The sequence below is a fragment of the Sceloporus undulatus genome, chromosome 2 (assembly GCF_019175285.1).
Source record: "Sceloporus undulatus isolate JIND9_A2432 ecotype Alabama chromosome 2, SceUnd_v1.1, whole genome shotgun sequence".
Lineage (NCBI taxonomy): Eukaryota > Metazoa > Chordata > Lepidosauria > Squamata > Phrynosomatidae > Sceloporus > Sceloporus undulatus.
The window spans coordinates 165,302,370-165,324,576 of NC_056523.1; the positions used below are offsets into that span (position 1 = coordinate 165,302,370).

Sequence of the window (22,207 nt, forward strand, 5' to 3'; positions counted from 1 at the left end):
AGCGTACAGCACCTGGTATTCATTGGCAGTTTCCCACCCAAGGACTAACCAGGGCTGACCTTGTTTCCAAAAGCAGATGGGATCTGGTGCCTTTCACGTATTTAGGCCAACTGTAACCATCTCTCTTCCACCATATTTGTAGTGGGTGTGAAGTCTTCAGAATGAAGCCTGAGAGAACGATAAGAAAACACCTAATCTTGGAACCACAGTTACCTGCAATGCATTGTCTTAATGTTATACACTTACAAAAAGTAGACTGCCACTCATTTGAGAAAGCATTAGCAGTAAACGTTGCAGGCTCCACTAGATCTGCACTACCCTTCATAGTAACTATCAAACCCAGGCTGCTAGATTAATGTGGTAATGTGAGTATAATAAAGAACTTTATTGTCCCTGAAAGACAGGATCTGGCATATAAACCTCATGGGGTGTAACAATGCATCAAGACACATTTTGTGTCTTTAATTGCTTATGGAACATAATTATCTGGTGACTGACATGACCCTGTGGTACCTCTATTAGGATTCTGTTTCTTTCTCTCTCTTCCCCCGCCCCAACTTCCAGCATGGCATATGCATTATTGAAACCTATTGTTTTGATCACGGGGAATTGGCATATTGTGCTCATTAGCCAGGAAAGTTAAGCTTCATAATTTCTGAGGTTTTTTTCTCCAGGTATCTCATGGATTAGTAATTGAGCAAAGTAAACACCCAGATGCCTCTTACAGTGGCAATTATGTTCAGCAGTAAAGAGGGCTTATAGAAACCTTTTGCTCTCAAGGTGGTTGTAAGCCCAACGTACTTATGAAACTGGGGTCCATTACATGGGAATAGTTTACCTCCTGCTAATTAACACAATTCCTCTTTCAAATCCTTCCGTCTCAGTGAGATGAAAAGATCATTTAAATTCTTCCATTTATCTTTCTTATTTGATCATTTTCACACAATCTTTTCTCTCTCTTTCTCTCTCTCTAATCAAACATGGATGGTGCTGTTAACACTGTTCCCTGTTCTTCACTGCTAAGCAATTACATGGCAGCTCTTCACCCAGTTAGTGGCAGATTATCGACAACTCCATTCTTTAGTTTTAAGTCCCATTTTTTTAAGCTCAGTATTTTGAAAACAGACACACACTTGGGTTTTGCCAAGAAAGCATCACTAGCAGAATACAATTTATCTCATGGCATTCAAGTAATTTGCTGAGACTGCGTCCTGAAAAGTCAAAGCAGTATGCAAAGAGTATTCAGGAGTCTGGGGAGCGAACTCACAATTGTTTCATATTGCTGATACCACTGCCTTTGCAACTGCAAGTCACAGATTATAGTGGGATCACTTACCCAAAAGATTATGTTTCCTTCTTTCCTTCTTGGCACAGGGACGTAAACATAGTATTTAACAACAAGTATGCAATGTGCTCACAGTGCTCTCTGCCGGAGGTAATGAAGCACTGCAAGTTTAACAAAATGATATTTTGACATGTAATAGATACATACTATTGGCATGATTCAATGATTTTTTAACAAAAAGATTGTTGGCATAAAGTTTGATTGTTTTGACATGTTTTAATATAACAGCAATATGTACATACATAGTAGTATCACTGATACCAGAGAGACAGTAATTCAACCAAAATCATATTTTCATGCCTAATTGTTGAAAGCAGATAGATAAAAGTGTTGTACTAATACGATAAAGGCAGTAGGTAGACTGATTTGGATCAGGTGTTTATCTTTGAGTGGTAGATTACCTGGGAAGTAGGTGGACTCTCAACCATTTTAAAATAAGAACAGTATCTGGAAACAGTATATTTTGTGCAAAACCTCACAATTCTCATGCAAAAACAACATGTATTTCTGCACACTTAATAGTTTCCCCAAACACTTCAGGATGTGCAAATATGAGTTGAAAAGTGTGCAAAATTTCTGCTACTGTATTCTTCCCAACCAGGTTTCTTGCATGTCAGGAAACCCATTTTTTCCACCAGCAAAAAGTAACATTAAATATTCTTGCCATCACTATTAAGATGAGGAGCTGTCACCTTTTGTGAAAGGTTTATGAATTCAGTTCAGTTCTGATACCGGAAACAGATTCCTGAGCTCCGTTTATTCTCAGATGCAGTCTGTTCTTTAATGCTATGTAGGGATCTTAACAACAGATTTGGTTCTGACCAGCATATAATGCCTGTTAATATGTACTCTGCCCTATACTTCTTCCTCTCAGCAGTACATTGGACATCATGTTCCAACCAGAGTTGTATGCCTGGCATGTCAATACATTTGGACCCATTCTGCCCTGTCATAAATCCCCAGTTTGAGGAGCTAAAGAGTCTATGGATTATCTTAAGTGCATGAGCTGCTATGCACAAGGAGGCTTCTATCTAAATGTGACAGCAGACTTGTCTTGATAAATAACAGTTTGTTGGTTGCAAATTCTTTCAGTCGAGTAGTTAGAACTTGATTGTGGTCTGTGCTCCCCTCTTCTTTGTAAACCCTTCCAAGGACAGGCTAGTCTCAGTCAAAGGCGATGGATACTAATGAGAAATTAATCTGGTTGTTTCTTCCAAAATAATTAGGGACCTATCCTGAGTCACACTGAAATTGGACTGTAGGTGTTATGAATCTGCTAGGGCCTTGTGCACTGTTTCTATAAACTTCTCCTTGCTCAGCCTGTACATTTCCCATCCCATGGACCACACTGTCAGCAGTCTTCTCTGATCCTGAAAAGGCTGGCCTGAAGGGATGGGAGGTGTTTGACATAACGACAAGTTAAGCAAAGTAGAAGTAGAGATGACATTCACAGTGGGAAAAGAAGGGATGATGGGAAAAGAAAGAAACAGTAGGATGAGAGATCAAGATGCAAACACAATGCTCTACTTGCCAGTCTTGAAAAAAGAGGCTGGGTCAAGCTCTGAAGGGCAGTTCATTTGCTTATTTTAGTAAGGACTTATTAGTTCCAACCTATAGTACTGGGCTTTGTTCATCACTGCATCAAAACACTACATTACATCAGGCTTTGCTTCATGTTGTTGAAACAATATAATCCAAGATGATGCCCCAGTTTTAATAGAAAGCACTTCTTTATCAAAGAGACAAGTCTCACAGGAAAAAGAGAAGTCCTCATGTTTGCATTTTGTCTGTGAGCTTCATTACTGACAAACTTAAAGGACTCTCACGCTGAGGGACTGGCACCAGAAGAAAGATCCTTCAAAGTGTCCATGCACACAGTGCAGTACTGAGCTAAATAAGGTATGAAATGAGAAGAATAAAGAGCAGTACCTTATTTTTTGCTAATAGTTGTTCCTGCATAATTCCTATTTTAATCTACAGTATGAATTTTAATGAGAACAGAACAGCAGCAGCTAATGTCATTCAGTAGCTCACTTTTTAAAAAATAAATAGGAACATTTTTCAGATTGCATTTAACCAGCATTGCAATGTTGTATGAATAACCGGTACTCTTTATGTGCATATAGTAAATAGAGAATACTTATGTAAATAGATGTGGTTTGAGAAGTTAGACACAATTATAGTATTCTAAAGGTAGAAGAGACCCTCAAGGATTATTTAACATTGCTATTCGTGGCTTTATAGAAACAAGGTATAGTGGTCCTGATGCAGGGCTAATTATATATTATTATGTGAATGAAGATAACTCCTCCCAGTGGATATGTGGCTTCTGTCACATTTGATGGGAGCCTAATAAGTCACAAAACATACATCCATAGTTACAAAAAACATGTTGCCACTTGCCATAGAACTGAGCATAAAATTAGGGCTGCAGCCAAGAACCCACCAACATCCAATCTGGGCCTCAATATTTTTGTTGAACAGCTGCAACTGGTAGGACCTTCTAAGCATTTGGGGTTTTGACAAACTGGTGTCCCAGAAACTGCTGCCAGACAACTAAGAGTTTGAAATAACACCAATAACATATCCAACTTTACTCTTTTACTAATGGTATGTTTAACAAAATATATCCTTTAAACTGAGTTCTGTGGGGGAGGGAGACAATATTATGGAAGGTGGAAGGGATGGAGAAAATAGTCAAACTGACATGGAGGAAATAAGACAAATAGTGCAAGGACCCAAGAGTGGGAGGCAAAAAAAAAAAACTTGCACAGGCAGCAAGTAAAGAGGACCCATGGTCTGTGATGTCTCTGCACTAATGCACAGAGCATGGGAAATAACAGAGAAATAGATGAGCTTCTTCACAAGAATGTTGCTGACCTTCCTTTATCATCCATACAAAATTATTAGAATTCCAACTGGGTCATTTTTCACCTCAGGAAAAAAAGCAGGTGTAGTCTCATGTACGATTTGCATCCAGCAGAGTCAGAAAATGGATTTGGAATATCTTTCAAAAGCAAATGGCATGTTCAGTAACATGTACTGTTTCAGAAACAGTAAACCAGCAAAACGACTTCTCAGTCAGTCATACTTTTTTTACATGTCATTTCTAATTAACCTGCAACCAGTAGTTAACAGAATTAGACCAAATGCTTGTTGAATTATTAGAGCAAATCTAATAATTTTTAGTGGCTAATATCAAGGCAAAAACTATGGAACAAATGCAAAACCGTTCCAACTTGTTGTCTACTTTCCCTACCTCACCCTCAGCCCCACCATTAATAAATTATTTTATGTGCAGTAGAAGAACTTTTATTTATTATGATTTGAAATTTAAAAGAAACCATCAAACACCTGTGACATAGTAATGAAGCAGAACTGTTGATGATTGCCTTCAGTTTCTGTCACACAGTCTCCATAATGTAACTTTTCATACAGTTGCAGCAAAACAAGGCCTTTAAGAATAGTAATTAGCATGACAAAGAAAATGACACTGAAGCAATGTTAATGATTACAGTGCCAATGTACTATTTATAGGATATAATATGTAATTGCCAAGGCGCTCCTTTCAAATTAAAGCTCAACAAAGCATACCCTTGCTATCCTTTCCTCTGATTAATACAAATTATCCTAATTCACAGTTACTGTTTAGATGCAACTTGATTTTAAAAAAAAGAAAGAAAAGAAAAGAAAATGTGATTCAGATTTACTTTGTTCTTATACTGGAATGTCACTTTGTCACAAGTCACCTGGAAGAATGGAAGATCTCCCCTCTTGAGCTTCAGTTCAATTAATTAGTCTTCACCGTAGCAGCAATAAAGAGATCTCCTCCTCCAGTTTACCTTATTTTTAAAGGGATTTTTTTCATGACTGAACACTAAACCTATCTGGCCAGAATCTTGTTGGGGCACACCCTTACTCTAGGGTTATACAGGGATGGCAAGGGAAGGCAGAAAAAAATCTGCTGGCTCCAAGCAGCCTATTTCTCCAGTGCCTGACTTCGTTCACTCACACTCAGCATCCATAGCTTTTATGAACATAATAGTCTGTTACTTTAGCTCAGAACCAAGGCCATCACCAATTTAATTGTGAAATGAAGTTTTTAAAAGACAGGTAACTATAAAAACCTAAGAAGAGAGATGCTGGATCAAACCAATGGCCTATCTAGTCCAGCATTCTAATTTGCACAGTGACCACCTAGATGCCTTAGTGTAAAACCACAAGAGAACATGGGTGTACTGGAGGTGATCTATAAACCTTGTGACTGGTACCCAATGTCCTCTATGAATGTGTATTTTTAAAGTCATCCATCTTGGTGGCAATTACCTTTAGGAATACTTTCTACATTATACAGCTTGGTGCAAAATTTCCTCATAGAGTGGTTGTTCCAATCTTTGAGAATTCTGATTGCCATTTACTGCAACTTCTCTGTGTCTGCAATATTCTTTTTGAGGTGTAGTGATGAGAACTGCAATATGCCAAGTGTGTTAATATCATCAATTCTGTAGAAATGCATGTGATACAGGAAAGGTTTATTGTTGTTGTTGTTGTTGTTGTTGTTTTCTAATGGTCCACAGTATGGAATCTGAGAGCAGCGTACCATAATGGTTTGAATGTTGGACTAGGACTCTGGGAGACTAGGGTTCAAATGCCCAATCGGCTATGGGTGACCTTGGGCAAGTCACACAGTCTCAGCCAAAGAGGAGACAATGACAAACCTCCTCTGAATAAATCTTGTCACGAAAACCCTATGATAGGGTTGTCATAAGCCAGAGTTGTCTTGAACAACAGCAAAATGTTGAAGCCTGTTACTACAGTTGCATTTTTCTTCATTGATTATCTTTGGGCTGGTACACACTGGCGTCGAAACACCAGCCCCCTTTGCTGTGCAGCATTGCCGCAGCAACCAAACTGCAGGGGAAAGCTGCACAGCAAAAAAGAAGCCACCTAGAGCATGCCGCTTCCTATAAAAGACGTGTGGGCGCTCAGACGCCTACACATCATCTACATGCCCCCCATGTGGGTGGTGTCACTCAATAATGGCACCGCCCACACATCATAGGGCTCAAGAGCGTGTGGTTGGTGCACGCTCCCAAGCCCTACTATTGCCACCAGGACACCGCTTTGTTATGAAAGCAATCTAGTTATCTCTTTCAACAGCAGGGTGCTGTTGTGAGACTTGGGAAATAGAGTCTTTCATTATTGCATGACTTTCTATTGCTGTTTTATGGTCTTCATGGTTCCCCCTAATGAGAACTATAGAAGGATGAGTTAGAGCACTGCGTCATATCTGGTGGGCATACTTTCCATTTTCTATGACAATTGTAGCTACCCATATAAAGATTACTAGTAGTTAAGAAGCAGTGTTACATCTCATACTTTCAATTTAACTTTTATTTTCTGGACCCAGTGAAAATTACATTGTATTAAATGTTAGAGACATAGTTATGATTTAATGTACACTTCTTATTTTTCCTGATTCCAGTGCCCTCCACCCACAAAATTCATTTTCCACCAAATAGTGCCGAACTATTGACAACCAGAAAACATGACTTCTGATTCACAGCAGAGCTACTATGGGTCAGACTCAACCTGAAAACTTGTAACAAAAACTATATGGAATCCACTTTTTCTCACAGTAGCCTCAGTTTTGTTACTGATACAGTCTGAGTGAGAATATAATGCCAGTGTACTGCACTACAGATAGTCTTCACAATAGCAAAGGTTGTCAATGATGGCATAGTGAATCCCAGTGGTTGGAAACTTCAAAGATAGTGAGGCAACTGCAGGATCTTCCATCCAAGATTAGGTCGATAATAACTATCAAAGGTTTTCCTATAAATTGTATGGCTAAGTGTGTCCAGAGAAAAGATAACAGACCATTCGAAACAACTGCTATAGACAAGAGGTTTTTGTACTCTGGGGACAAAATCCAGTTGTTAATCCCAATTACACCAAATCCATTGAATGAATAGGACATGTTAGGTTGACATTTGTGAAAGTCCTGTTGATTTTGTGGGTCTATTCCAGTGCTAACTAATGGGTTTAGCTCAGTGATAGATTTTGTAATCTAAACTTCTGTGTTTTTAGCTACTTGTTTTTATAATTTTTCCCCATGAGAATAAATGGCGTGAATTTTTGATAAGTTTAAATACATTGTAAATAATTTATCCTTTCACTGAAATATTTTCCTTTCTTATACTCAAAATTTAGTAATGAAACCATTATTCAACTCTCGTAGAAGGGATATTTCCACATTCCTACTTATTTAGAGGCATACTAATCACATTTATTGGGTTCTTCACATAATTTTAGCTAAAATGTGTATATATCTGACATATTTTACATTAAATATGTATGCATTAAAATAATCCGATATATAATGCAGTGCTCAAAGCAGAAAAAAATGAAGCCCTTAAGGGTTTGTGAATTTTCTCTAGATCAGCTAAAGAACTTTAAAGTCATGCATAGGGGAAAGTGAAGCAAGCTATGATTGACCAACTTCATGCTCTTTTTAAAATTTCATTTTTTTTTAGGTCAGTGGGACAATGTATAATACAGGGAGGCATGTTTCTCTTCGACTGGACAAAGAACATTTGGTTAACATCTCTGGAGGACCCATGACATACAGTCACCGCTTGGAAGAAATACGGTTACATTTTGGCAGCGAAGACAGCCAAGGATCAGAACACCTACTGAATGGACAAGCTTTCTCCGGGGAGGTATGTCAAAGCACTTAATATGCTAAAGAAAAAAGTTTAAAAAAAAAAGATGATGCAGAGCAGAGGGAGAAGGATGGGTTAGAATTACTTTTAAAACTTTCAAAAATATTTTTTGAACAAAAAATTTGTCACATTTTGTTTTAGAATGTATTAATAAATTTTAATTTTAAAAAACTGTCCAAAATTATTCCTATATTAATTAAATGAAAAGTATCTGAAATTTTTTTAAAACTCAAAAGTGCTAAAATGAACAAACTCCTTAAATTTGATGGGAAGATTTTTTTTAAAAAAAATGAATGTGGGAGAAAGCAAAATGACAGATTTGTGTTATGTTTTTGTTCTTGGCAACGGTCTGGAAATTTGCCACTTCTCAAAATACAAAAATCAACAAATCAGTAATGAGAAACAAAAATGCTGTAGTTGTAATACATTGTGTATATTCTAGGTATTTAGTGAATATTTGCATTTTATTTGATATAAAATTTATTTGGCCTTTTGTGACAAGACTCCAGAAAGCATTACTTATTAAAAGTTTGGGCAGTACTGTATTCTCTACAATCTTTGGATTTTTTGGACCATTACCAGGTTTCCTCAGTAAGAAGATGTGATAATCATGATGATTCAGTATACAAACATCTCTGAAAGGCAGGATGCTCACCATCTCTAATCTCTTCCTAAAACCACAATTACAAGAACATGTCAGATCTCACTGTCATCCCTACATCAGCTGAGAATATATGCAATAACCCTGTCTAGCACACTGAGCATGTAGCCTTTCATATATTCCAGAAGTCTCTGCAGAGAATGCCAAATGGCAGGACTATTCAAAACCTCATTGAGGTAAAAACCCAGGGAAAGGGCTTATCCTGCTGTAGAGCTAGGTGTTTCTCTGACTTTGGAGGCCTTTCAGGGCTTGCTATACTGGTGAAAAACAGTGTATTTACCCCAAAGCCAGCGCTGCCAGTTCTGACAACATACAGCTACCCCCAGGGAGGATCCATGTTTTTCTGCCCTTAACCTTACTATGCTCTGCACTTAGCAAATCAAGGGAAATCCCAGTGTTTCCCAGAAATGCCCTTGGGTTCTTTTGGCATGTAGACAGCTGGATTGGGTCTGATTTGGCCCAATCCAATTGTCTACATTCCAAGAGCAGCTCTATCCCCCTTCCCTATGCTGAGCAGTGCAGGAAAAGGGGAAGGCCTGTTTTCAGAGCCACCATTGCTGCTTCCTTGTAGGCAAGAGCTCCCTGTAAAGCCTGCCTAGTGTGTTGCCACTTTGTCTTGAACACATGTCTGGGCATCCATTTCTATCCTCAGTAGAAATGGTGGAGCAGCAGGTGGGTGTTACATGCTGCTTCTATTCCTGAAGAAGTAGCGGTGGTAGCTTTGAAAACAGGAAATGGGCCAGCAGCACTGATGCAGTGTCAACTGGCCCATGTGTTCAATGATTCAGCATCACAGAAATTAAATAAGCCACCACTGGCATCTCTCACTTGATAGCCAGAAAAATGAATGGAACCTGTACTCATTTCAATAGAACTCTATGTCTGTGAAGGTTTTGGCAAAATTAGGTCCAGGAATGTACCATTTTGTGGAGGGAGGGAGACAGGATAGTGGTGGTGATGGTGGTAGTGGTGACATAGTGAGTCTAAACAGGATCACAGGCAGGAGGTTGGAGAAATATTGATTACTAAGGTCAACCAAGAAATCCAATTAGAAATAAAAGGGAACACTGTGGTGTAATTTTCTTTTAAGTTTTTCTCTTTTAACTTATGTATTGGTAGATTTTTTGTACTTTATTTTAAATGATTGTGGGCCACCTTGAAGAAGGTGTGATATAAATTAAATAAATAAATAATAAAACAAAACAATAGGGATGTTCCAGCCAGAATGTCCAAACCAACTAATGTTAGTGTGAGAGCGTCTCTTCAAAGAAGACTTTAGTTAAGGTACAGGAGGACAAGGTCAGTAAGACAAATGAAATCTACAAACCTGGGTCAGGCAGGCAGGCAGGATTCTAAAAGCAAGAAGATGAAGATCTTGACAGCAGGAGCACACTGTTAGCCCTTGCCCAAAAGATTATACAGATGGCTTAGAGCACCTGGGCCTAGTCGGATTTTGCAGGTGCGATCAAACATTGGCCCGGGACAGACGGGCAAAAATCAGCATGCCACTGCCGATACTAGGGTTGGGTAGTATGCACCATCCTCACACCCCCAAACCCTAGGACGTACAATGCCGCCATGACTGCGCAGCCCCACCTACATGGTGCATGTGTGCATGATGCAAGCACGGTGCAGCGTCCGCACCTCCAGGCATCGCTGTCGAGCCCTATAATCTAAGGAAGAGAACTCAGCCTATTTCTATTGTCTTTAGGAACTTAGTTCTTTACATCAAATATTGATAGAAGGAGTGAGGCAGTTCATAGATCGTTCATGTCTGTGCTCACAGCTCAGTAGGAGCAATGCATCTACAAATTGAAAGTAATACAAACCACAGTCACAAATCATATACATTCATTACCAATAATCTCAGTATGTATACAATTCATAGTCAAATTAAGGTTGAGGGGACACAGGGCCCAATGGTTTTCAGCCATCATGAGAGTAAATTCCAGCTTTCTCTAAGCAGCTATTTGGCACAGCCCGGAGCTCCAATGGCCAGCCACGGAGGCTCAGCTCAATGTAAAATCCCTCCAGTTGCACCAGGGTAAGCCCAAGCTAAGTTGAAAAGAGAAAGTCTTTTGCCATTGAAAAGTGAAGAGTAAAGTACTGGTTTAAAGTGAAGCACTACTGAGAAAACAATGACAAAGTGGCTGACAGCAAAACCATGAAAGAAGTGAGTAGCTAGCCTTCCACTTTTCAGAACAAATGTGTGTTTCTGTAAATTCATAGAGCCCGATATTTCCTGTACATACATGCTTTGTGTGTGTATGTGTGTGCGCAATATGTGAAGTACACAAAGAGAGAGACAGGCATGTGCAAGGTAATAAGAGGTAACCTATTCCATAAAAAAACTCTTGAAATATCTTTTTTTGAGTCCTAAGACACCAAAACATTCTTATAAAGAAGCAGTATATTCTGCTGAAAATGAACAGCTACTTTGTAGGCTGTTCCATTGATCACCAACTGGTAATAAGGCCTGGTACAGACCACCACTTTGTGTCAGCCTAGGGCTGAAATTAGGGCTCAGGAGAGCAGAGCATTCACACACTCCGTGCTCTCCCGGCGTCAATTTGGACATATGTGAATTCAGACGACGTGCATGCCGATGATGTGCCTTGTGTGCCATGTCCAAATGGTGTGGCACACAAGAGACATCACCATGCCACTCCAGGGTGCTAATGGCGCCTTGGCAGCGGCACGGAAAGGAGCTGCATTTTGCTGCTCCTTTTTGAAGCACATTGTTGCCGTGCCCATGCGGTTGTCACAGAAATGATCCAGGGCAGAAAGGGGTGGCATCCTGCCGTCCCTTCCTGCCCGTCTGTACAGGGCCTAAGTCAATTAATGCTTGTTCCGCCCCCCCCCCTCCGTTTTTTTGTTTTGTTTTTTGACAACACAAGTAACAGACAAGTAAAGAGATCTAGATTAATTACAGTATCATCCAATGATGTTCTTATAATTGATAGTAGTCATTTTCTTTGTTTTCTGAAGTTAGGTGGCTAAGCAAAGTCAAGAATAGTATTTTAGTGAAATTACTCACGTCTTCAGCGTATGATATCTGTTGTCAACTTTAGATACCGTGATCAGTGGACATGTTTATTGACTTTAGTGCCTGTCGTTTTTTTTAAAAAAATAGAAAAATTACTAATGATTAAAAAAAAAAACAAGAAATACTAATTACCTCAATATTAGACAGAGAATAAAGTAAGAGTCAAGAGTGAAATATAGCACCAGATGTAATTGACATGTCAGTAAGAGCTGGGAGCAACCATTCATTACTTACTAGTACATAAAACAATACCTGAAAAGGAATAGAGCCATACCAGCCAGCAGGACTAATTCAGGATGCCTCAGCATCCATGCACATTCCATGCTGACTGGGTTGTCTGTAGACTTTCCCTTCAGCACTGGAAACAGAATAGATCTTCCACCACATGTGAAACAGCAGGCTAGTTTGGAGGCTGCAGGACTGGCTGTGTGGCACCCATAGCTCTGTTTTCCAAGAGACAGAAGAACTATTCAGGAAAAACAGTTGTGGTAGCTCTTACTATCTGGCAAATAACCTACACCTTGAGAGTCTCAGGTCACATAGAAATCTGGCTGTATACTGTAGCTGTATGTATGAAGACTCCATCCATGAAGATATCAAGCGGAAGTATGAGATTTTACCTAAACTATAGAAATAAGGCAATTTAATTCCACTTTAAACTCTGTAGCTCCATCCAATGGAATCTTAGATCTTAGAACCTATGATTCTATGATCCTGAAGTCTTTAGACTTCCTTGCCAAAGAATGCTGGTGCCTCACAAAACTACAAATCATAGGATTCTGTAGGATGGAGTCATGGCAGTTCAAGTGGCATCAAAGTGCATTATTTCTACAGTGCATTATTTCTGCACCACTCATCCTATGTGACACTGGAGGTAGTACTGGTCAACAAACCCTGTTCATTCATTGGCTATAGCTAATTATAACTAGAGTAGTAACTAACCACATTGACATAACAATGACTGTAGCAGCTGTAACTGTAGTTGGTATATGTAGCTATAGCTTGGCTATTTTTGAGGTAAGCACAGTTATAACTATAGTGGTAGGTATAATTGCAAATATAGTAGCTAACTGATTTAGGAATGTGAAACTATTACTGTAATCAATTGCTTTTAAAACTAATTTCCCAAACTGTAGTTTGAAGAATGGAAATCTACAGAAAAAGCATACACTGCCCTGTACACTGGAATCCAAAGTATGCAGAATTCCAGATCATGGGGTGCATCTACACACTGTAGAAATAATGTGATATCCTTTAAGTGTTGTGGCTCCATCCTATGGAATCCTGGGATTTGTAGTTTTACAAGGAATTTAGCCTTCCCCTGCCAAAGAATGTTGATGTCTCACAAAAATACAAATCTCAGGATTCTGTAGGATTCTGGAGCCGTGGTAGTTAACATGGCGTCAAGCTGCATTACGGCTACAATGTAGATGCACCCATGCAGGCAGTTAATAGATGATTAGCAACCCTTCCCCCTTTAGACTTTTTTCTAGTGTTTTTCTAGTGTTTGGGCATCATGGTAACTTGTCTGACAGAGAACACAGAAATAGGCCATGTGTGTACAGTGGTGCCTCGGGTTACGAAAGTAATTCGTTCCGCGGCCGCTTTCGTAACCCGAAAAGCCTTCGTAAGCCGAATTGCCATAGGCGCTAATGGGGGGAAAGCCGCGATTCCGTGCGAAAAAGCCGAAAAAAGCACCAAAAGTTTTTTCGTAACCCGAAAAAACATTCGTAACCCAGAACAATAATTCCCTATGGGATTTTTTCGTATCCCGAAAATTTCGTAACCTGGGTATTTCGTATCCCGAGGTACCACTGTACTCACTCTTTCTCCAAGTGGTGTTAATTGTATGGCACATAGATCACCTGAACATAATGCTTCCTAGACAATAGATAAGATAAGAATCTGCATGGAAAAAAATTGTGTTATGCATGACACTCCTATCATACTCTAGAAGCTGGGGTTGCACATCTAGACACTTGATCTAATAATCTGTGATAATGCCCAGTTATATATTTGGGAGCAGAAATATTGATTCAGCACACATTGCTCTACAAACCTGATCATCAGTACTGTCAACAACTATCTTGCTATGCATTATGCAGCTGATGAAGTAGGCTGGAGTCCAAAAAAGCTCTTGCCAAATAAAAATTCTTAGTCTTTAAGGTGCCACAAGACTCCTGTTGTTTTTTCTGACCACAACTATGTATACATATAAGATGGGGGTTATCTTTGAATTTAATTTGTGTTAGCTATAATTGATATGTGAAATCTTTAGCAATATGACCAAATTCCTTTATTTAACAAGTCTGTGGTTTCTCTCCATTGAGGGATAATTACCATAAATAACTCTACAGAACTTGAACGGGGATTAGAAACTTCATCAACTTTGCCATTGTAGACTATGAGACATAAACTATCACAAGGCTTCTCAAGAGAGAGAGAAAGTCAGGGAAGTCATAGTTTGCCAATTAAATAAAATAAAGAGTATCTTAATGGTTGTAGGTAAATTATTACTATTTTTTTTTCTTTTAAGCCACTGCTTACAGATGGGCTTCTAACTATGGACTTCTGAGGATTCCAGTGAAGTGATTAACTAAAATTAGAGTAGCCAACAGGGAAAATAGCTTATGTAGACAAGCCCTTGGAGCTTTGTTGGTGATGCCCTGCATGTGAAAAAGAAGAAGAAGAAATGAATGGAAGAAGCCATGGTTTCCTTCTGTTGAAACTGAAATCTGCAAATTGCCATTGGTTATCAGCATTACATTCTGGAAGTTTTGCTGCAAAATGGCACAGGTCATTTTTAAGTATTTTAGTTCAAAGATAAGTTTACTATACTTCACTTCTTATTAATGTAGAAACCAAGCCTTGGAGGGGGAACATACTGTATGTCTAATGTAAGGAAAAACCCACTAAAGACTGGAGATAAATATCAACACCGGCAATGGCAGTCAACATGGCAATGTACTGAAAAGATAAAATACAAATTCAGTCATAACAGCATTATTTTAGGCAACAGATGGGCTCAATTTATAAATGGCTGATTTTAGATGGCTTTATGGGATTGGAAACATTTCTAAACTATGTTGACCCTTAAATATGTCTGTCAGTTTCCACAGTAGTTACAGTAGCACTTCCATCAAGGTGCCAAGCTCTTATATGATTGCAGTTCCAAGATGGTGTCATCCAATTGTATAACTTGTTGCACAAATACAAGGAATATTAGATAGAAACAGCAATCCCCTGCTTCCTTTAGACAGCATCCCTAGCATGCCTATCCATTAATTCTGACAGCTACTCTACTGATTCTGAAGCACCAAGGGAATATGTTTACCATATCTGCAGTATGCACTCACAACCATTCTTCCAAGGAACCTCTAACATTTTGACCCAGGACAAGAATAGGGCTGGCCCCAAATCTATAATATATCATAATGAACATTCAAACCTTGGAGCATCTCCAGGAACCTCATCAACACAGATCTCAGTGAAGTGTAGAAAGGCCGTTCCTTTCTAATTTATTCCCATCCATTGCTTTTGTTTGAATTTTTGCCTCAACATCAGACAGTAGGCAGCTTAAATTTTCACCCATTTAGATACATCTGTTCATGCATATTCAGTTAAAATATAGCAAATAACTACATTTGAATACATGTATAAAATTAGCTAAAGCAGGATGTTTGAATCAATTAGTTGATGCAATTAATGTTTTGAACCATATTTGCACATTGTAAATCATATTATTTTACTTACTAGTGAGTTACATTTTAGTGACTTAAATGACCCACTCCCAAGAGCAACATTTTAGGAGCAATTACACAAAAGGGGGAAAAAATAACATTGCCCCTACATCTTTCCAAAAATTGTTGCGTAATTATGTTATTACTTCTTGGCTGGAATCCTGTATGGGACAGCATAGCATAGTAATTGTGAATGTAGAACTATAAACACCCTCCATTGCCACTGCATGCTTGATGGAGAGTAGGCAATCAAATAAGTATCTCTCTGTGTCTCCATAGCCAAATGCTAAATCACTGGTCCACAAAATCTTTTGGCCTACCACCCACTTTCCCCTTGGGTGACAGTCCTAGTGCCCCTGCAACACCTATTTATTGATATTAGGTCTACTGTTTGTGCAGCAGCCAGCTGACCAGTGGCATCTTCTTCAGCCAAACCCAGTTTGCCACCACCTTCTCTCCTTTTCAGCCTTTCATGTGAATACAGCAGTGGCAGCCAAGTATTAGCAATACTAACAAAGCTTAAGCAAAATGCCAAGTGTGAAAATGCCTTTTTGTTGTGCTCTAACCCCTGGTTCCCACCATGCTCCTAAAGACTGCTGGTTCTTCTTGTCTTTCTTGTGTGCCAATACTTTGACTAATAACCCCCAACACCCCCTTTTTCATCACCAACCCATGGGTTGTTCCACCACCCCCGGAGGGGAGTAAAACTTACTTTGGGAATCATTGTGCTAAATAATTACATCATCCAATGAAGTCAGCTGGGATCCTTTGTAATCATTTCAGGTCTGGCTCTGATATCCCCACTCTACTGTCCACCAGTCATAGGATGGTGGACTTAGGCCTCTGTATGACACTAACAGGATTCCAGCCATAATATGTTACTTCCAGGTCTGAACTTGAGGTTGCATTCTGAGTCTTCCAAAATTAATATGTTGAGATAAAACATGCTGAGTGTTGTAGGTGATAGTAGGCACAGTAAGGTGGAAACAAGCAAGTGCTGGAAAATATTTGCTGCAATTATGCAGGTGGAATATGAAGGAAGAGAATAAGAGACTGTTGTCAGTGTATGTAGCAGCATAGGATTATACATGGTAAAGGTAGACACATGGAAGCATCAGCAAATGAGTTTCTGTCAAAACTTTGCCTTCACATCTCTACAACTTCTATTGTTTAAAACAAAGCCAAGCATTCTATTATGCAGCTTAATTGTTAATCTGTTGATAGGTAATTAAAAAGGGGGATGGAAATGCAAATATGAACTAATTACTGTGCTCAGTTCCATTTACTTGATTTCATCTTCCATTAAGAATTAGCATTATTTGAGACAGTACCCTAAAATTAGATATGCCCACTTGCAGATAAACAATGAGTGTATGGTTGTGGTTGTATGTGTGTGGCGGGGACTAAAAGAGAACTCTTCAGTTTGGGAGGTTTAAAAATAGATGGCACAGACTACAATTAACAAACAAGCTAAAATTTGAAGAATCTTGGACAGTAATAACAATAAGAAAATCCTTGCCAAATGCCACTGGATTCTGACTGTTGGATGCATGGTTGCTTCACTTTATAAGACTCCTGTTGAAAGCCTTCTGTTAGGCTGAGTTATAGAACGAAGCATTAAATTTCAGATTAAAATACTAACATGCCTGTGCCTACATATATTATAATAAGATATGGCCTTATTTTTCAATATCTTTGAATATTTATGTTTATTTTTTTAATGAGAAAATGCTATATATAGATAAATGTGACAGTCTTGGGGGGGGGTGAAGACAGGCAGCTACCCTGTCAGAGAATAGCAAGACTGATGCCCAGCGTTCACTTTGATAGGAAGCATGTCTAGCATGTAAACTAGGTAGCTGAGCTTATACCACGAGTGAAGGCTTCTATTTAAATGGCTTCTCTCTCTTCCTTATGCATTCAAGCAATTAACAAAAAACGCTGACATCTGTTAGTTGGCATGAATAATTTCACAATATGAATCAACTGTGGTCTTGAATGGGCTTCCTACTGTGGCCTCTAATGGATTTCAGAGAGAAAAAATGAACAGTGGCTACATCTTGGCCCTCTGAAATATTAGCTTAGATCCAAAGAGCCACTTCAGGCATACTGCGTGATTTGGACATGACCGATTTTTGAATGATATATAATAGGGATCTCTCTTTCCTTCTTTCTTTCTTTCTTTCTTTCTTTCTTTCACCAGCAGCTGTCCTTGCTATACTGCAATCTGCTCTTGAAGATCTCATCATTATTTGGGACAAGAATATACCCCAAACAATCTTGAGAATGTTTGGGGGGAGGGGCACTTCCACCAGTAACTCCCAATTACTTTGTGAAAAGACTAGCTTTGATTACAACCTAATGGAAAGAGAAAGTATAAACCTATGACTAACTTGTGATCATGAGAATTTCAGCCCAGGAATGGCACAAGATCCACATACACACATATACACCTCACCACTTCCTCTTCCACTCTAGCCAGTCCCCAAAGCAATAGTACTTTGTGGACTGAACATTGGGTGCACCTCAGCCAAAAATATTGGGGGTAGTGCACCACTGATTACTTTGTGATCTTCCATTCCCCCAGTCCCTCCCTCTGTTACTTACTCAAAGGTGAAGCTATTTTCGGAGGGGCCATTGCCCCCAAATAGAGATTCTGTCCTCCATTGAAATTTCCCTTCAGTTCCTAATCTGCTGCTTACTTTGTTTTTATTGTATACTAATTAGTATTATTTTAGAGATATTTTAATCATGTAATGTTGTTTTTAGATTGTACACCACTTGGCAGGTTTTTATTTTTTCATTTTTATTTTTTACCCTTACTATGTAAAGCGCTGTGAAAACCTTACAGCGTTCTATAAATAAATGTTAATAATAATAATAATAATAATAATAATAATAATAATAATAAGTTCTAGCATTCCAGTAAGCTAAAGCATCATCAGTTGAGCATTTACAAGTACAGTTTAAGCAGCCAAAGAAAAGCAGAATTACCAAGGGAATATGAACACAGCAAATACAGTGAACCCTTGTTATACGCTGGGGTTTGGTTCCAAGATCCCCCGTGTATAACAAAATCCCTGTATGCTCAAATCACAGTAAATATAATGACATAGCAAAATGCTGTCCCTTATAAAAAATGGAAAATCAAGGTTTGATATTTGAAATTTATACCTTTTTTTGAACATTTTCAAACCGTGGATGCTTGAATCCATGTATAAAAAATCCATGTATAAGAAGGGCTGACTGTACGAGAGTTCTAGGTGTGGATAGTCTTCTATCTTCCTCTCTGGAATGCCTCTGAGACCACATTGGGGGACTGAATGAATATCTTATTGAGGGGGGCAGAATTCTCATTTGGAGAGGCAAAGCTATCACCATAGCTACATCCTTGCACTTGATTCTTTCCAAATGCCTTACCCTGACCTTTCCCAAGACATGGCTGCAAATGGTGCAGCTGTCCAAAGACTGACAGTGCTTTGCCTTGGAAAACCTGTGCAGCTACTTCCTGGTTACAACATTTGTGTCAGTCAAATAAAGACCTATTCTCCAGGGCAATAGTAAGTGAGGACACGATTCTTTATCCATTGCGTTCTACCACCTGCCCCCATTTCAACCTTGATCCTGGCAGAAAATGACAGTCAGCATGGGCAGCTTCTCTGTCTGTCTGTCTCTCTCTCTCTCTCTCTCTCTCTGCCCCCTCTAATTCTCTTCCCTATCCCCATTTCACTTTTTGCCCAGTTTGAGGGAGAGCACTCTAGACGGATCTAGGAATGGAGAAAAGGGGATGGAGCATGACAGTTTGCTTACTACTACAATGAAGGAGGATAATTTCATACCATCCCTTACATCTTTTCTTTAAAATTGTAAATGTCATCTCAGATGCTTTGGTAGAAAAGGAATGGCAACAGCAGAAAACACCTCACTCCTGATATTACAGCCATTTTGCTGAAGCCACTGGCAAAATCAGCAGCTTCCAAAGCAGCTTTTAAGGATTAAAAAGAAAATGGAAAGTTCTTTTTAAAAGATCATTTCCCATGTTGCCATTGTTAAAACAACATCTCGTCAAAATGGCTTTAGACAGTTGAATCACAGTTCCCAAACTACTTGTCCCAATTTTCCAGTTTTGTGCTGGGCTTCTTTTCACTGTTGCCATTTCTAGAGTAACCTTTTTCCCACTGATGCTTTGTAGATAATTTTTTTTAAATCCACAAATTTCTTCATCCTTGATGAAAATGAGCACTTTTGTCAATCAAGACATCAAACTGGGGAAAAACTGTCAACTTTTTATTTCATATTTTGAGAAATTTAATGAAAGTTTCACTCAATTTTTGTTTTTCCCCAATAAAAAAAGATGTCTTTGCACAGAAAACAGTAGTTTTGCAAACAAACAAACAGATTCCTTTATGAAGGCATTGTCATTTGTTCAAATTATTTTTCACACAAAAAATGCCTTTGCACAGATGTATGAAAGACATTTTCATTAGAAGTCCTCACAAGTGAAAAATCATCATAACCTCTCTGAATCTTGCCAACTGAGAAAAAACTTTTGTAAGTTTTTGTTTTTCCTGGAAAGATAAAATAAGGAAAGATGAAATTTGCTCGCACACTTCATAATGGTAAACTTGATTTAAAAATCGATTATTTAAAGTATAATTAAAAAGAAAGGAGGAAAGAAAAAGAAGGGGTAAAGGGAGTGATGTGTAGAATATACATTTGGGGAAAGTATATACGTTAATATAAGGTTACTGTATTTCCAAAAATACATTTTTGTTGATTTCTATAAAATACATGTAGTTAATCAGTAAGATGTGCAGACCATGGAACAAAAAATGGGAAATGTTTATCTTTCAAACCATGAAGTATAAGGTGTTTTTTCCTGACAATGGTAAACCTGTTATTGTATTTTCTTTATGAAAGTCCCAGAGGAGATCTGTATGCATTTATAAAGTGTTGTGACATGCATTTATTCTGGCATGCATTTGCAAGCTGTTGAAACATGGGACTGGGCTGACTAAATGAGTCTCTGGAGAGAGGAATTCATTTTTTCTTTTCTTTTTTAAATCATCTTTGCCTAGTATTGGTGGTTTACATCCTTGTCTTGCCACATGGTGTAGCGAGGGGCTGCTGTTCAAAACAACATCAACACAGAATAACTTTGGATGCAAATCTGGTTCTCTCCACCTCACTGACTGTGTTCTTGCCTGCTCTTCCTTCTCACTGAGATTCTAGTTATATGTCTTCTTTTTGTAGTATTGCCTTTACATTTCAAGCAGTAAGATGAGTGTCATGATGGAATTCAGAGTCCTGCTGCTCTTATCACAGTGATGTTTGGGAATAAAAATTAGATTTCATATAAAGATTTTATTACACAAATAGAGGTCCGGTATTTCTCCGGATTGTTGCCGTGGCAACTGCATGGCCCCAGCAACGATCCGCAGTAAAAAGGAGCTCCAAAATGGAGCTCCTTGCTGCGCCGCCATCAAGATGCCATTTCCGCCTTGCAGCATCATGGTTACATCATACATGTGCTGCGCTGTTTGGATGTAATCTATACGTGCGCTGTGTGGATGGCGCCGTGGGTTGCTGTACGCTTCTGAGCCCTAGTTTTCACCCAAGGGTGCCACAATGTGCCCATTTGTATCAGACCAGAGTTATGACATGTCTAAGCTCCTACAGACACTGAATAGGTCTAGATCATGTACATACAGGTTTCATAACTTACACATTTGTATGTTCACTCCCTTGAAGTTAGTGTCCTTCAGGGAAATACATATATTTCATATTTGAAGGCTAAATATGGTTTATACAGTGCAGCCGTGCTATAAGCAGGTGCCCCATACGCGGCTTCCAGCTTACGCGGAAGCCGCGCAACAGGAGAACGGGCACGCGCACTTTCCCACTCCGTGGGCATGAGCCCCATTCAATCAAATGGGAGTTGAGCTTACACGCAATTCGGCTTACGCGGGGGGCTGGAACGGATCCCCCACGTAAGCCAAGGGCGCACTGTATGAGAGAACTGAGGAAACTAGAGAAAGCTGGCACTTTCAGTCATAACAAAATTGAAAGATCTTCATTGCTTGATTCTTCATAGAAACATCTTCCATGATTAAGTTTTCCATGCTTGAAAATAAATTATTTCAAATTCCTAAGCATATCAGTTTCTGCTTACACACTAAGCTGAAAATATATTTCTTGAATTTGGCAGCATTGTCAGATGAGAATGTGGAAATAATATGTTAGAAATTTGTTTCTCTAATAAGTAATTACAGATTTAAATATAAAATGCTGGGCTGTAATTCAACATACTGTAATTCAAAGAGGTAGTTTGACCACATTAGCTGAAAGCTGATTAGTGACATCTGCTTGAAAACAAATCAGTAAATCAAACTTTAATTTAAGTTACCAAATCAATTACATTGATAAAGGGTTAGGATATACCATCTCTATTTTAGATTATAGGAATCATGAGGCTATATAGATTTGTAGATTTGTATATCTAAAGATATACTATGCATAGGATACTGTGAAATAGCATTCTTTTTCTGTGTGATGAACTTGCTAAGGCCCAAAGGAATCCTCTGGCACAATTACAATAATGTAATTATGCTTTTAAAAGGTAAGGACCTAAGCCCTATTCAGGGTTTTTTCTTCATGGAATCTCACTGGCACAGAGGGATATAGAAGAGG

General features: G+C 38.8%; 1 protein-coding gene across 1 annotated transcript in view; it reads left to right on the plus strand.

Annotated features, from left to right (window-relative positions):
* The window catches only part of CA10 (carbonic anhydrase 10), a 432,159-nt gene that overhangs the window by 331,500 nt on the left and 78,452 nt on the right, over positions 1-22,207 (plus strand). Inside the window, exon 5 of the mRNA XM_042447577.1 lies at positions 7,882-8,067. Coding sequence (XP_042303511.1) covers positions 7,882-8,067 — 186 coding nt within the window. The remainder of the gene's footprint in view (positions 1-7,881; positions 8,068-22,207) is intronic.